The 15,698-nt window shown below is 37.2% G+C and overlaps 2 protein-coding genes across 8 annotated transcripts in view; one reads left to right on the forward strand and one right to left on the reverse strand.

Moving 5' to 3' along the window:
* The first annotated feature begins 211 nt into the window (after positions 1-211).
* LOC109238382 (protein NLP7-like) lies at positions 212-13,920 on the forward strand. Of its 7 annotated transcripts, none has more exons than XR_002069736.1 (11): positions 212-3,513; positions 3,608-4,305; positions 5,581-6,083; positions 7,196-7,243; positions 7,346-8,240; positions 8,350-8,492; positions 9,349-9,489; positions 9,622-9,747; positions 9,846-9,986; positions 11,554-11,653; positions 13,520-13,586. XR_002069736.1 is itself a non-coding variant. In XM_019404818.1 (11 exons), exons 4-10 carry the CDS (start codon positions 5,883-5,885, stop codon positions 9,951-9,953), a joined length of 1,662 nt encoding a protein of 553 aa, XP_019260363.1. In that variant the 5' UTR covers positions 212-3,513; positions 3,608-3,832; positions 3,937-4,305; positions 5,581-5,882; the 3' UTR covers positions 9,954-9,986; positions 13,520-13,920. The 7 variants fall into 7 exon arrangements, 6 of the variants coding, with proteins under 6 accessions (XP_019260363.1, XP_019260362.1, XP_019260361.1 ...); XM_019404818.1 differs by lacking the exon at positions 11,554-11,653 and having other exon boundaries at positions 3,608-3,832; positions 3,937-4,305; positions 13,520-13,920; XM_019404817.1 differs by lacking the exon at positions 11,554-11,653 and having other exon boundaries at positions 212-3,146; positions 3,230-3,513; positions 13,520-13,920.
* The window catches only part of LOC109238383, a 6,285-nt gene continuing 2,501 nt past the window's right edge, over positions 11,915-15,698 (reverse strand). Inside the window, exons 3-5 of the mRNA XM_019404821.1 lie at positions 14,459-14,742; positions 13,455-13,682; positions 11,915-12,624 (exon numbers count right to left, since the gene is read on the reverse strand). Coding sequence (XP_019260366.1) covers positions 12,109-12,624; positions 13,455-13,682; positions 14,459-14,742 — 1,028 coding nt within the window. The 3' untranslated portion in view covers positions 11,915-12,108. The remainder of the gene's footprint in view (positions 12,625-13,454; positions 13,683-14,458; positions 14,743-15,698) is intronic.

Consider the following 15,698-nt stretch of genomic DNA (forward strand, 5'->3'; position numbering starts at 1 on the left):
TACTGGACCGGTATACTTTGCTGGAACTCCAGTATATTATGCTGGAGTTCTAGTGTACTTATGCTGGAACTCCAGTATAATATGCTGGAGTTCAAGTATACTTATGCTGGAACTCCAGCATAATATACTGGCGTATTTTCCGGGTTTTGAACAGTGTTTTCGCTCAGATTTATCTTTACATGAAAAGTGGCTAAATTTCGATTACTTTTGAAACTGGGCTATTTTTGAACGACCACTTGTAAATCTGGCTATTTTTGAATTTCGCCCTGCAAAAATGCAGGGTAAGGCCGCGCATAATAGATCCTTGTGGTCCAGCCTTTTCCCGGGCCCCACGCATAGCGGAGCTTAGTGCACTTGATTGTCCTTTCTTTTTTTTTTTTTTTTTTTGGGTACCTCACTGCACTACACTTGCTTGAGTCGCTTAGGCTACCAGATATTGTTTGCGTTTGGTTGCCATTTATTTCAGTTTGGAGTTTGTAAGAGAACTTTTTATCAGAACTTCGCTTGGTGTTTTTACTCATGGATATCTACAGTTTTGGATTAACAAAACTTCTTTTTAATCCAACTTACACTAATTTTTACTACTTTATAAAATGCTTGCGGTGTCTTTTATACATATGAAAACATATTTCGTGAAAAAATGAGTTCAAAGCTATCTCACTACACTGATGAGATATGGTTCAAAATTGCAAGCTTTTAGGCCTTTGAAAAAGATTAGAAGAACCCTTTAATAAAAAAGAAAAACAAGAAGACAATAACACTTCTTTTTTTGTATCAATATTTCAAGTCTCATTACAAAATATTGCACAAGGAGGTGGTCATTCTCATTCAAATAGTGGAGAGGATAGACTGAGTTTAAGGATTGAGATTAAATCCTTAAAGAGAGCGATATATCCATGCCTCAACTTAAAAATTTGTTCTTTCCATCGTGTAGGCTTCTTGGCCTAAATTTTGTCAATTTTGACCTTAGTTCAATTAACATATGTGGTTATTAAAAAAGTAGCAACCGATGCAGTTTCTCTAATTATTTGAAGTGCAATTGTATTTCTCTCAGATTTCATCAAGTTTAAATAGCCAAAGGAAAATAGGAACTTGAAAATAGAAAGAATCTGGATAAGTTGAAACATTAGAAGATTATTTTGCTCTGATCAAAATTGGAAGATTACATCGAAAATGCTTTTACAGTTTTTACATTATACTTCCACTAGGACTGATTTATACCTCTTCTAGTTGTATAATAAGGTTTGTGTTCATCTATCATCAACAAAAGAACCTATGTTGCTCGGACTCTCCGAAAATGTCGTTGGATATGTGTCGGATCTTCCAAAAAGTAGTGCATTTTTGGAGGATCCGACACGGGTTCGACAACATTTTGGAGAGTCCGCGCAACATAGTAATGAACTACCAACTTCATTTGGAGAGAAAAGTATTCAAAGGCTAACCAACTGCATATACCAGCAAGAAAGAAAGAAAGACTTGCATGATTTAAGACTTTGGGGTGATGGACATCTTAACAGTCGCGCGCTCTGAAGATCTATAATGCAGAAAACATTCAGTCAAATCCTCATCACATTTTATCAATATCGTATCACCCTCTTTATCTACATACGTTAAATCAGAACTTTCAATCGATGACTCGACCCTCTTTGCCACTTCCTCTTCTAAATCCTTCATCTTAGAAGAAAGAGTTAGCTTCAATTTTAGCATCCTATCTCCATAATTCACCTTTGTAATCACAGCTGTACCATCTCGGATTTCTGTAACATGTGCTCCAACTTCAGCTCCATTAATTGTGTCTTCCTTGTTAGGAGAATCAGAAGATTGCTGGAATTTTGTACTAGCATTGACATCTTCCTCAGCAGGGAGGATTGATTTCATTTTACGAGAGTGGGAGCATTTTCTTTTCTTTTCCTTATTCTTGGGTGGCCATCTAGTTATACCGTATAATCTGCATATACGCTTCAGTGTTGATTTGCCAACTGCATTAGAATAATCCCAGGTTCAAAAATGTCTTCAGTGAATCTTAAACTACAATACACACATATGATTTAGACTAAAGGAAAGGAGAAGATAAAGAAATCATATCAATTATTCAATCGATCAACTACGTCTCAATACTAGCTAGTTAGAGACCACCAGGTGAATCCTCCATGTCCATTCACTCAGCTCCCGCTTTGGCCATAAGTTTTTTGCAAAAAAAAAATTGAAAACAATGTTTGGTCATAAAACGTGACCAGTTTTTGGAGAAGAATTTTTCAAGTTTCAAAACGTGGTTTGAACTAGTTTTTCAAGTTTCTACTCACAATCAACTTCCTTTCAAGTAAAATGCATCTCCAAACATAATTTCAACTTCCAAAAATAATTTTTCATCTCTTCTTCAAAAGCTTTTTTTTCCTAGTTGCAACCAAATCTATGTCCAAACGCTAGCTCAATTTGGGTCCATTTCATTCCAATCACTTGTAAACAAGTTAAGTTTTAAGACAAACTTGGGATACTCTAATCTATAACTTTTTTAGATCTTACAATTTACCTTGGCAAACATGGTGTAGTACTCGGACCCCTCGAGCATGGCTTCATTATGACTAGGAACATGTTGTGAACTTGATATGGTAATGAATTGTATAGGTTCTAAATTAGAGGCTCCCCACTTATTGTTCTTTGAATGCTGCTTAGTTACACTTTCCTTTTTGTCCTCAACAACTAAGCTAGATAGTCGTAATGTCTCTCTAGAATATGCTTCACAGAATCTATTACGGACTTGGAACTACATTAAGTGTTGGATCCTCAGTTGTTTGTTTTAATTTGCTTATATTACTCCTTGGTCCATACTAGCATTATGAGACTGATTAATGGATGTGGATATATGGTGGGCGGGCAAGCTGACTAAGTGCCAGTCACGGTTAGGGTTAACTATACCTTAACCCAAGTAGTTAGTATCATTTATATGGAGCATTTTCTTCATGTGTACTATTCTTAAAGAAAGAAGAAAGATACAAGCAGAAGAGTTTTGGAAAGAGTTTATGATACCTCCCAAATCATCGGCAGCGGCATCTTGAGTCATTGACGAACGATCTTCAATTTTTTTGAGGTTGATGTTATGGTCTCGTTCTATCCTCTCTCTTTCTTTCTGAATCTCTGACTCAGAGGTAAAAGTCCGTTTACCGTTTCTTCTTTTGTTCACAGCATTTGCTCCCTGCTCTGCCTGTTGTGTTGATAATTCCAGCTGCAGTTTTCTTTCTTTGTTTTGTGACGTTTCAGCGCTAGTTGAAGATCCAGCGGAATTGCACTGTTCTTCACTTACAGCTACGCTATCCCTTGCAGCATTTATCTCATCAATATCCAAACTCAGTTGCTGATTTGTTTCGGAAGAAAAAGACTGCTGATTTGGTGTGTCAGACAACATCAACTCTCCTCCATTTGGCAATGGCTCAACATTATGCAGTTCTTTAGTATTTTGACAGATCTCGAAAGAATCAAGTTAATCGTCAGAAGAAATCTTGATGACTTCAACAGGTAACTTCTCTCCAAAATCATGTCCGACTGCAACCTTAAAGTGTTGCAACTGTTGTTTCACCGTGTCCAAAACTAACTTCAGGAAGGCTTGTAGATTTCTATGCAGAAGCTCATTCGGGGGCAAGAAGAACTCTAGTATGTAAACATTGTCATCATTGCCCGGAGCACTTAAACAGATTGCAAAACAACCAGTTAAACCAGCTTCGCGAGCACAAGTTACCAAAGGGTATTCCATTATGCTCAACTGTGTTACATCTTGGCAAAAGCATGAAGATTTTGATGAGAAAGCCCTGCCTACAACACCGTAGCCTTCTAACATGTATTGAAGACCACTAGCATATTTGAATCTTAAGTTTTGGTTATCATTGATTGCATTGTATCGTTGTCTAACACTGATAGCTTTTCCCGTGCACCATGAATCAGCAACGCTGACCCAAATCTGAGCAAAAGGAAATTGATGTTTTTGACATACCATTTCTATTGACTTGTATAATCCAGCAAGAGTACATAGCTGGTCATCCAAAACCTGCCTTGAGACTGTCTTCGTTAATATGAATTCAAGATAGAGATATTTCTGAAGCTTAAACAAAAAGAGCCAAAGGAAATAAATATGGTCCGAAGGGAGACAGTACTGGAAAAGAGCTTGATCTACTGGACAACTTACTTTCCAATTATCTGAAGCATTGAGTTACATGCCCAGTCCCCTATAATACACTGAGCCTAACACTCCAAATGAGCTGTGGATATTCTGGAGCCAATACAATAACGAGTTCGCTACTGTCTTTCCCATCAGTAAGTGCCTTTTTTTTTCCTTTATGTTCCAATTGGATTGGTATTTATACTATATAAGTATCCAGATTACATGATACTCAGAAATTACCTGAAAAGTATTCCAAGCACAAATTCCTTCATATCAGATGGTGGAAGGTAAAACTTTTAAACGTTAATCAAAGTTAGGGGTCTCAAATGGGTGGGTTGGGCCTATTTTGGCCGGGTCAATATGAGTTGAGTCAATAATTGAGGAACGATCGTACCGTAGCGATGATTATTGTTCGTTAGCTGGTTTTTGATGGGCTCGCAAAATTTTAGGCGATTCTGAGCCGGTCGCCCGGATGCATGCCGATGGCGTGGACTATAGTAAATCTGGGAATCGTCCTGAATTCCTCTTTTTTTGCCCGAAAACGCCAAAAAACGAGCCCAAAAGTTACTTAGGCTATGATGGGCTGGATCAAGATAGGCTAAAATTTGGGTATAGCCCAACCCGCTCAACTCTTATCAAACTTTACTTAATATGAGTCGTTTTCTTATGAATTGTATAATTACGAAATAAGGTTTTTACTTTTCATTCGTTATGGTCATATATAACATATCAAATAAAAAAAAATAATTATTTCTAAAATATTTTGGCAAAGCTGTTTATGGATTAATTTGGGCTAAAAATCAGCTCAACTTTAAATGGATTGAGATGTGTTGGGTCAAGATGGGCTGAGTTCAATAAATGGACGGATCAATAACCAGCCCAACCTTGGACGGGCGGGTTATTTGGGCTTGGGCCAAATTTGACAGTCCAAATCAAAGTTCACTTAGTTTAAATCACGAGGGCAGAAAAGTGACAAAACTTTTGGGACACAGGGTTTAGTATGTTGAGTAAAAAAACTAGCAATTCATGTATATGTTATTGTACTCTCTAAAATCTCATTACTTTTTGGACTTTGATGTTATCAAAATAAGAAATTAGACTAATAATCAATCAAAGCTCTAGCTCAGAGCTTTTTTTTGGTACTTTTTCTTCATCGACTTGTTGGATTTTTAACTGCTGCCAAGTCCAAGTCTTAGCGATGTAAGAATATATGATTAGAGCAGTGAAACTACAAAACTTCAGACATTTATGTTTAAATAGTAACAAACTTGCCACTCTTATTCATGTTGTTTTTAGAGCATCCATGAGTATTTTAAGTGTTGAACATCCAAGGAGTTTCAAACTTAACCAGTTTTTCAATATGATTGCTATATATCTATCTTTATGAACGAGTCAAGCGAGTAATATTATAAACAACCTTTTTACAGCTGCTGCTACTACTATCTATCATGATACCATTAAGGAGAAAATCGCATCTGCTCTCAAGAATGCCTACATTTCTGACAACTTCGGATGCTGGTTGGTTCAATTTTGGGCACCTGTGACTACTAAAGATCATATTTTTCTAACAACTTGTGACCTACCTTTTGGTCTTACGAAACTCCATGAAGGACTTTGTTTTTATAGATCAGAGTGTCTGAAAGTTAGAATTCATATTGTAACTGATAGTTCTGAGAATGAGTATCGACTTGGCCCTACTGGACGCGTGTTCAAACATGGTTTGCCTGAAATGAGTCCGGATGTTTCGCGCTATTCTGTTGCTGATATTCCTCAGCATGGCTCGGCTTTAACTGCTGGTTTAGGGAACTATTTGGCTGTACCGGTTTTTGAGCCTCTTAGTAATGAATACGCTGGAGTACTCGAGATCATAGGGGATAAGAAGGGAAGCTTCTCTCAAGACCTTGTTCATATGGTCCATGGGATGCTCAATGTATGGCTTTCCTCTCTACTTTTCTTGCCATTTCTCTCTCTCTCTCTCTCTCTCTCTCTCTCTCTCTCTCTCTCTCTTAGTTTGTTTGTGTTAGTTTTGCAGTAGAGGAAGGCAAGGTTGTACTACTGGTGATGAAATTGGTGTGTTTTAACTGTTACAGTCATGACTACAATTTTCTAATGATTAGTTGAAACAACTTTTCTCTTCATGGAAACTACAGCTAGTAAATTATTCTTATTCATTCATTTCACGTGCTTTTCTTGTAAATTGTCCTCAAGTAGACATTCAAGCCTACTTGCTGTGGCGCCTCTTGTTGAATTGTGTCAACCACATCATCTAAAAGTTCAAACTGTTAGACAGAGACACTTTTATTTGTTAGACAGAGACGGTTATATTTACTTTTAAAATCAGGATGTGCAGGTTTAATTCTTTTTTGTTAAGCCACACAGCTGGTTTTTTTCTTTTGGTTTAAGGATGGCAATGAGACTAGGAGATGAGGTTATTACCATGTTGAATTGTGCGACTGCCTTACCAAAAAGATTAACTTGTTAAAGAGGAAATACATTTATTTATTTAATTAGGTCCATAACACCTCATGTGCATGACTGCATATGCAGATACCTTTCCTTTTCCTTGTTTCTTACAGCAGTGGTGTCTTTGCCAGTTTATACGCACCTCAACTATACCACTGTGTATCGATTTTCATTTCTCTTGAGGTGATTTAACATGTATTCATGATTTCTAGCTACGGGAAACATGTGATTGAAACCTTATCCTTCAATCAGGCCTGTAACATCCCTCTAAATAAGAAGCAGAAGAGAAAATCTGTAAGAAGTAGGCTTCATTTGTTTCAAGGTATAAGACAAAGTTAAAAGCAGTTTGTTGTTTCTTTCAGATGATCGATTGACATCCATCCTTTAGCACAACTGTTAGTTTTCCTCACTCTACCATAGGAAGTGGAAATGAAAATTTAACCTCTAAGGAGACTTGGGGGAGAGAAAAACTCTTCTTTTTTCCCTTTCTTCGGTCTTTAAAGCTTTGTTTGGCATATGTTCGTTAAATCCTTATAACCTCTTTCAATTTCTCTGAGCATGGCATCTTGTTCTTAACAGAAGGTGGACTTGAGATCATCAAACATGTATGGCCACCCCGACAAGAAGGTATGTTCATGAAGACGCTATATGCCTGAATACCCAAAGCTAGGAAAAAACATCTTAGACTAAATGTATCTCTTTGCTCCTGTATCAACTGTCTGTTTTTAGCAGGGCCTTAGAGGGCTAGAACGAGCCCTAAAAGAGATCGAGGAGCAGTTGAATTTTATATGCAGAACACATCAATTACCTCTAGCTCAGACATGGCTACATATCCTTGACGGAAGCAATGTTGAAAGATTCAAGACCACAGAGGAACAATTTTGCATATGTACATCAGCAGGCTATGAGTTCAGAGCTGCTTGTGATATGTTTCACTTAGGGAAGAGTCAGGGGGTTGTTGGTAAGGCCTTTTTAACCCGTAGTTCATGCTTCTGCAGTGACATCACACAGTTAAGCATGACCGAGTACCCCTTGGCACATGTGGCACACAGAGTTGGATTACATAGCTCGTTTGCTATATGTTTGCAGAGTTCCTACACAGGGGACTATGTATACCTATTGGAGTTCTTTTTACCCCAAGATAACAAGTCAGATTGCAGGAGTCCACAAACCATATTGAATATGCTATTGGTCTCGATGAAGAGACAATTTCGAAGTTTCAAGCTTGCTTCTGGACAAAAACTGGGAGAGAAATTATCGGTTGAAGTTATACCTGTTCCTTCAGATGATGGACTCGAGTCTTTTGAGATATGCCATAGTGGGAAACCTATATCTGATATTGAAGCAGTAGCACGTCCGGAAAAAATATTGTGGTTTAACCCATTAAATAGATTGCTGCAAAGTGGAAATACAGTAAATCTCTGTCCAGAAAATGTTGATGTAACTACATCATCAAGAACTGCTAACACCACAACAAATCTAACTAATAATGTGAGGCTCCAAACAAATAGAGCTGTTGAGGAAGAAAGCATGATGAAGATATCCGAAAGGCAATACAGAATTAACTGTACAGTGCTTCAGCAATCAGTCGGCGCAAAAATCTATGGCTCTGAAACCACTCTTGGTAATAAAACTAAACTCTTTCTAACAGATCAATCACATGTCTGATGAAATGCAGTAATATTTTTCACGTATGATGATGTTATTCTAATTAAATTTTAGTACACTTGCAGCAAGCCAATCTGCTCGAGATAATCTTGGCACAGAGCATCTTGAAGTTAGTGACATGAGTTCCTCCAGTGATCAGCTTGAATACGCTAAAGATGCTGATATATATTTTAAAGAAACCAGTGGAGGTGAATATGAGGAGCAACAGGTTTGAGCTCTTTCTAAACAAACATTGTTTTCATACAGAATCATTAAACCAAAACTGTTGATTGATACTCGTGATTTGTATTGATTCCATAGAGGCTATGACTTGCCATATTGTAAGACATGTAACTAGTATAAATTCCTAATGACCCTTAATAAGCGGCCAAAAAGACGTTAAATAGAAGCTTCTAATTTTTTGTTATAATATCAATGGGATAAAAGCGTAATGCCAATGATGGAATCTATATAGCTGAAAGCAAAGTGTCTTAGGAATCTATATAGCTGGAACAACCTTTCCTCTGTAAAAGAGTTAATTCCATTTCTAGATTTTATTAGCTCTCTGACCTTGGCTTGATTGCCAACCTTAGGTTTTGGTGCTTTTGGTTAGCTCCCTGACTAGAACTGTATTTTTGTGTAAATGGAGCTAACCATCCTCTTTTGTACTGTTTTTGCATCTTTATGATGCCAGTAATATAACATCTTTCTTCATTAAAAAAAAGCGTAATGCCAATGATGGATGTTATTCCATTTACTCAGACATGTAGATTCAAATGCAGTTGAAAGGACTATGAATGGGTATTTTCGATAGTTGACAGGAATCACAAAATGGACATAAATATTATTACCTTGAGGATAAGGATGATGTTGTGGGGCAGAGGAGTATTCATGCACCGAGAATAGAGTTGGGACAGAGTTAAACATATGTTGTCCTATGGAATAGCATAAGTTTCCTACTTCACGTTTTGCACTTTTTAGTGGTCTCTACAAAATGGTAGAATGATGTGTTACCAAGTGATACAAGATGCCTGAATCTACTTGAGAATTACTAATTACCTTTCCCTTGTGTTGTTAACCTGCAGATTATCAGCAAGGAAGGTGGATCACTTCTAAAAGATAATTTTAAAGGAGGAGCATCATGGGCATGTGAAGTTGGTTCACAGTCTATGGTCTGCCCTATCATAGTTGAGGATCTGAATCGGCCGCGTCAAATGCGTGTGGAGGTTGGAATATGTATAGATTACCAAGTTCTGACACTTTTGTGGACTCGTTATGGTTCTAGCATAGCAGATACAATACCTCATTATTGTTAGAAATATGTATATGAGTTTCATCTGAATGTCTGTTTTATGCAGATGCTTTGTGAAGAACCAGTTCTGTTTGTGGAAATAGCAAATATAATAATAGGAATTGGCTTGACCATCTTAAAATGGGCTATGGAAACGAGGAATGACAAAACATGGGTAGGGTTCATCGTAGAGGTATCTGCTTTTCAAGAATCGGGTGCTTCTTGCAGTAGACAATATGCTTGCACTTTTGTCATCTTCAACACTACCTAAAATTTGATGTTTTATAACAGGCAAACAGAGATGTGAAAAGGATAGAGATATTGTACTCACTTATTCGCCTCTTGGAGCATATAGGAAAATTGGAGGAGAATCTGCTAATGTCATTAAGAATGACATAATGATGGTGCATTCATTTCACCAAGCAGCTTCGTGTGAGCAGAATATCTTATTTATCTACTATTGTCATGTTTTCTTTTAAACTCTTAGAGTTGCTTCATTAGTCAATTCGTTAATATTTTATTTATTGTGAAAATATCCTATCTAAAAACTTAAACTGTTAGAACAGTAAAGTTTTCATTGCTTGATATGTCTTCTTCACCTCACTCTTTTTCTTGGAACTTTTCACTTAAGTGGCGGGTGAAATTGCGAGTGATACTATAACTTCAATCCCAAAGAAATAAGTTATTTATAGTATAAACAGTGGCTCCCACTTTTGTTTAAAGCAAAGTAATTCTGTATTAAATAGTAGTGAAAAATAAGCACGAATTGATATGAATTTGTGTAATAGCGCATGGAGTAGTTTGTATCTGATCAACAAACATTGAAAACTTCTAATTCTTGCCTGTTCTTTATGTTTTTTGTATTCTTTTTGTTACTATATACAGAGAATAGTTGAAACTTGATAGCAAATGCCCTTTAAGTCGATCATCACCATTAATTACAAAACTTTCTATCTTTATGTACATGAAACAACATTAGAGGAAAATTATTACACCCAATTATTTGGTAGAGAAAAATCATGGAACCTGAAAGAAAATTCCCCAGCAGTGTCCTTATCAAGCCTAAGTTCCGGTCCATCACTATGGTTTCCTCTCTCATCCTCAACTTCCGGAGGCAATGGCATCACCTAATTCTCGTTCGGTTGGTGTGCCAACCGAACTTCAGGTGGCAACGGTGGCAGCATGGTCGGGGAAATACTCCTCCCCGACCTATTGATGCTGCCACCATTTGGCACTGGGATAGAACAGTCCCAAAGAAACATGTGCAGGAGAATAGGAACCTTCGTGTGGCGATGCAATGAGAGTTTTTGGCTGAGAGAGACGGTGTCGAAGCACCGGAGTGCCCCCGTAGGAGAAACAATCCATGGAAGGACCTTTTGGTTGGAAATTCTTGATACAAAAAGTTTGCACTCTTTGGTTGCTTCTTTATATAGATTGCTAAGACCTGATCTTGAGGAAGGTGCATCCTCTTCACCTTCAATTAGTGATGATGTGTGAATGAACCCCTAAAGCATAATAAAAAAGTTTTAAGTCAGTAGTTACACAGAAGAATATTAATGAGTATTCATACTTTGATGTTTATACCTTACTTTTGAGGAAATACTGCTAGACCACTTTTAACATAATGCAAGATGCACTTCTTTCCATGAAAGAACAGTGTAATTATGCTGCTTCTTTGGCCTGTTTAAGTGATTAGTTGAGATCAAAATCCATGTCCCAATTTCTTCTTTGGCCTGTTTAGGTGATTATTCAGCTGGTTTTCTCCTTCTTTGTTCAGTGAGGTTTCTTAACTAGGTGAAATTCCAGCAGTTTTGCTCTGTTCTACACCTGAAACTACATTGTCCTTTGCAGTATTCATCTCAATTATGCCCAAATTCTGTTAATAATCTGGTGAATTTTGCAATGGTTCAAATACATTTAAATCTATCTGCTTTGTATCAGAGGTTAGCTTTCAATTAAGTCCTAACATCCTTGATTCCTGCATTGCCTTCTCATTCAGTATCAGAGTCGATACCTTTCCTAATAAGGTGGTGGAGGAAACCTCAGCGAGGATAGGTGTTTCTAATGGTCCTCAAACCGCTGGTGATTGAACTCGAAAGGTGATTTGCTGTGAAGCTTTACTTAGACAAAACTCATATCGGACTGGGAAGGGTAAGTTAGGGCCTTAGGGGTCATATATATAAGACGGAATTAGGAATTCAACAGTCGAGACACCTTTTAAGTTAATATCGAAGGAAACAAAACCACGAGGCGAGGCTCCCAAGATTGACCAAAGCGAACAATAACTTGACAGTTGCGCTCATAACTGGTCAATCTCTGGAAACACAATTCAGCTCAAATTTTGCAAAACATGAATGTTGTGGACTTGCAATAACTGGTCTACTATACCAACAAAGCCTCAATAACTCAAAGAACATTTACATCTACCTGTTTTGTGTCGGATGTTAGCTTTCAATTAAGTCCAACATCCTTGACTCAAGCATTGCCTTCTCAATGTTACATCATTAATTACACAACTTCCCTATGTACATCAAATAACATGAATAGAAACTTACTACACCCAATTATTTGGAAGAGAAAAATCATGGAAACGAAAAGAAGATTCCCCTGCAGTGTCCCTATCAAGCCTAAGTTCCGATCCATCACTATGGTTTCCTCTCTCATCTTCAACTTCCGGAGGCAATGGCATCACCTGATTATCATTTGGTTGGCGTGCCAACCGAACTTCAGGTGGCAATGGTGGCAGCATGGTCGGGGAAATAGTCCTCGACCGATTAATGCTGCCACCATTTGGCACAGGGACAGAACGGTCCCAAAGAAACACGTGCATGAGAATGGGAACCTTTGCGTGGCGATGCAACGAGAGTTTTTGGCTGAGAGAGACAGTGTCGAAGCACCGGACCGCCCCGGTTGGAGAAACAATCCATGGAAGGACCTTTTGGTTGGAAATTCTTGATACAACTAAAAGTTTGCAATCTTTGGTTGCTTCTTTGTATATATTGCTAAGGCCTGATCTTGAGGAAGGTGCATCCTCATCACCTTCAATTACTGATGATATGTGAATGAACCCCTAGAAAGTTAAAATTTTCAAGTCAATTAATAGTAAGAAGAAGAAAATGAATAGCAAAAAGTAGAAATTTAATATCATTCAGCGAGATTTTCACATAAAGCAAATGTCATGTGACCCTATGTATATGTTCTAACTTTGAACCAGGCTAATTATTTATATAATTTAACTATTATATATCGACAATAAAGAATTTTTATACTATCAGTATTTATAAGTTTATTCCTTACTTAATTGTACGGAAAGCAGTTCTCTTGGAAGTCAGTTTCCTCCCCGTCTTGGTGGGACTGGTCTAAAAAACTTTCACTTGAACTGCCAAGACTCGGTTTTTTGGCGCGAAGGCCCTTTAAGAATACGTTTATGTCGCCGAACAAAAAGGGACTAGTGCTATAATGATTAGTGGTGTTACGGAACAACTATGCGACGAGTGGTAATAAGGACAACTACAGTAGGTTTGACTGTTGCGTTAGGACGGCTTGTTCTCTTAGTTGTATTGCCCTAACGCAACAACTCTAAAAGTGGTAATAAGGACAACTACAGTAGGTTTGACTGGCGTTAGGACGACCGGTTCTTGTAGTTGTATTGCCCTAATGCAACGACTCAAAAAGTGGTAATAAGGACAATTACAGTAGGTTTGACTGCAGTGTTAGGACAACCGGTTCTCGTAGTTGTATTGCCCTAACGCAACGACTCAAAAAGTGGTAATAAGGACAACTACTGTAGGTTTGACTATAGCATTAAGGCGACCAATTCTAGTAGTTTGTATTGCCCTAACGCAATGGCTCAAAAGCTACGAAGCTTGTAATAAGTTAGGGTAAAAAGAAGTGACTTACCTCTTCAGTTCTGCTGATGGCAAAGCCAAGTCTGACATCAGTTTCTTTGATTTTGATCTCAATAGGAATCTCACCACCAAGAGGGGAAAACCAAAGGCGAACGGCTCGGACAACACCAATATCAACTCCATGGTAATCTTCAAAGCCATATAAACTTGCATTTGCAAGGTTTGTTAAATCAGAAAGTGATCCTGCATTTACTGTGCAAGAAGCTGTTTCCCCTGATATCTAAGAGGAAAACAGAAAAGAAGAAAGTTATTTGTCATTAGTTGATTTTACGTAGAAAATTATTGTATTTCACATTTGTAGCAAAGTTTTAAACATCAAGTTATGAGAACTTTAGAGCTATGTTACAACTTATATGGACTCAACTACCAGTATGTATTTTGTAGGAATGTGCATATTTGGTAAGAGTTTAACTTGTACAGAAATTTTTATACTATCAGGTCACCAAAACGTAACTGCATGTAAATCGTCCATACATAGTAGGATTTGTAACCTGTAGAAGCGATTTCTTGCTACGATTGGACAGAATATACCAATAGTGCAAAAATCGTTTACATTGTCGGTGCATATAGGGAAAGATTCCTGCTAGAATAGGTTAAAATGCACTGATGGTGTAAAAAACTTTACATTGTCAGTGTAAGAATACGTCGATCATGTAAAGAATTTTTACCACTATCACTATATGTATTATAACCCGACTTACTTTTCAGGTTACTAATCTCATTTCTTATGGATTGTATCATAGTTGTGGTCATCTTTAGATGATCTTATAGTGTGGAGAAACAGTAAAATTATCTCCGTGTGACTTATAGGTCACGGGTACGAGCTGTGGAAGCAGCCATTAATGTTTGCATTAGGGTAGGTTGTTTACATCACATCTCTTGGGGTGCTGCCCTTCCCCTGACCCTACGTGCTATCTTTTTTTATTGTGTTAAAGTTCCTGTAAAACTGATGGTGTATACAAGTTAAACTCAAATAAAGAACATATAAATATTTACCTTGGTAAGTAGAGACTCAGTCTGGATATTCATGAAGACAATGGGAACACCAGAAACTTGAGAAGCATTGAGCCAAGCATTTGCTCTAGAAAGAGTGTCTTCTAAATCATTGTAATGAATAGAAACTTTGTCTGAGGATTTTGGCAAGAGAAGCAGAGAGTAAAAACTACTTGAATTTGGAACTGCTAGCAATTCATTCATTCTCTTCTCCCATGGATAACTAACATATCCTTCTTGAAGTGGAGTTCTTGTTAATGCTGTCACCATTCTTGATTTCCTTGAAGCTGCATTTATATAATAAGATTTGTTATATTAGTTAGAGTTGCAACGGTAAAGTTGTCTCCGTATGACCTATAGGTTATAGGTTCGAATCGTAGAATCAGCCACTAATACTTACATTAGGGCAAGCTGTCTACATCACACCCCTTGGGGTCAGTGGCGAAGCCAGAAATTTTCACAAAGGTGTTAAAACTTGAAAGAAGTAAAAATTCCTGACAAAGGGTGTTCGAAATATATTATGTACCTTTAAAAACTGATATTTTATCTATATATGCAGTGTAATTTTCCGACAAAAGGTGGTCAATTGACCACCCTTATCAAAGTGTAGCTTCGCCGCAACTTGGGGTGCGGCTCTTTCTCGAACTCTGCATGAATGCAGGATGCTTTGTGCACTGAGCTGCCCCTTTTTTTAGTTGTGAATAATAATGTGTGCACTATTCACAAATAATTGTAGTGAATTACAGCATTTTCCTTCTTTTTTCCCTTTATTAACTTGTCCTTGATTATGACTTTACCAACAATTTTTGTTGTCTTTCCAAATAAAAAATATAAATTGATGAATCCATTTGAGAATTTTAATATAAATACTGATCCACTGTCAAAATTGGTGTACTGAGTTCTCTGGACACATCATAGCCCCTCCACTCCCACTAGCCATTAACCTTAACTCAAACAGAAAACTTTTTGATAGGAGAAATTTACTCGTACTCGTATTTAATTATAAATGCATATGATATGTATATATACATATATTCTCATCTCATTGTATTACTTAATCGCGATAAGTTAATATAATTCGATGTAATGACTTATTGATTTTTTAAACCCTGAGATCCTTTATTTTCCATTCTTTAATCTGATTTTGAAGCTATTAGTTACTTATCAAATTTGGACAAAGTTAATTTAATGCATAAATCTCTGTCAATGTGACAAGGTACCAATTACCAAAATTAATATATAT

This window comes from Nicotiana attenuata, unplaced genomic scaffold (genome assembly GCF_001879085.1).
Source record: "Nicotiana attenuata strain UT unplaced genomic scaffold, NIATTr2, whole genome shotgun sequence".
NCBI classification, from domain to species: Eukaryota; Viridiplantae; Streptophyta; class Magnoliopsida; order Solanales; family Solanaceae; genus Nicotiana; species Nicotiana attenuata.

Excerpts from the sequence above, each read along its gene's own strand:
- LOC109238382 (XM_019404815.1), top strand. The coding sequence starts at position 5,883 with ATGAGTCCGGATGTTTCGCGCTATTCTGTTGCTGATATTCCTCAGCAT. Across the intron at positions 6,084-7,195 it reads TGGTCCATGGGATGCTCAAT|AAGGTGGACTTGAGATCATC; the intron begins GTATGGCTTTCC and ends TGTTCTTAACAG. Across the intron at positions 9,490-9,621 it reads CGCGTCAAATGCGTGTGGAG|ATGCTTTGTGAAGAACCAGT; the intron begins GTTGGAATATGT and ends TGTTTTATGCAG.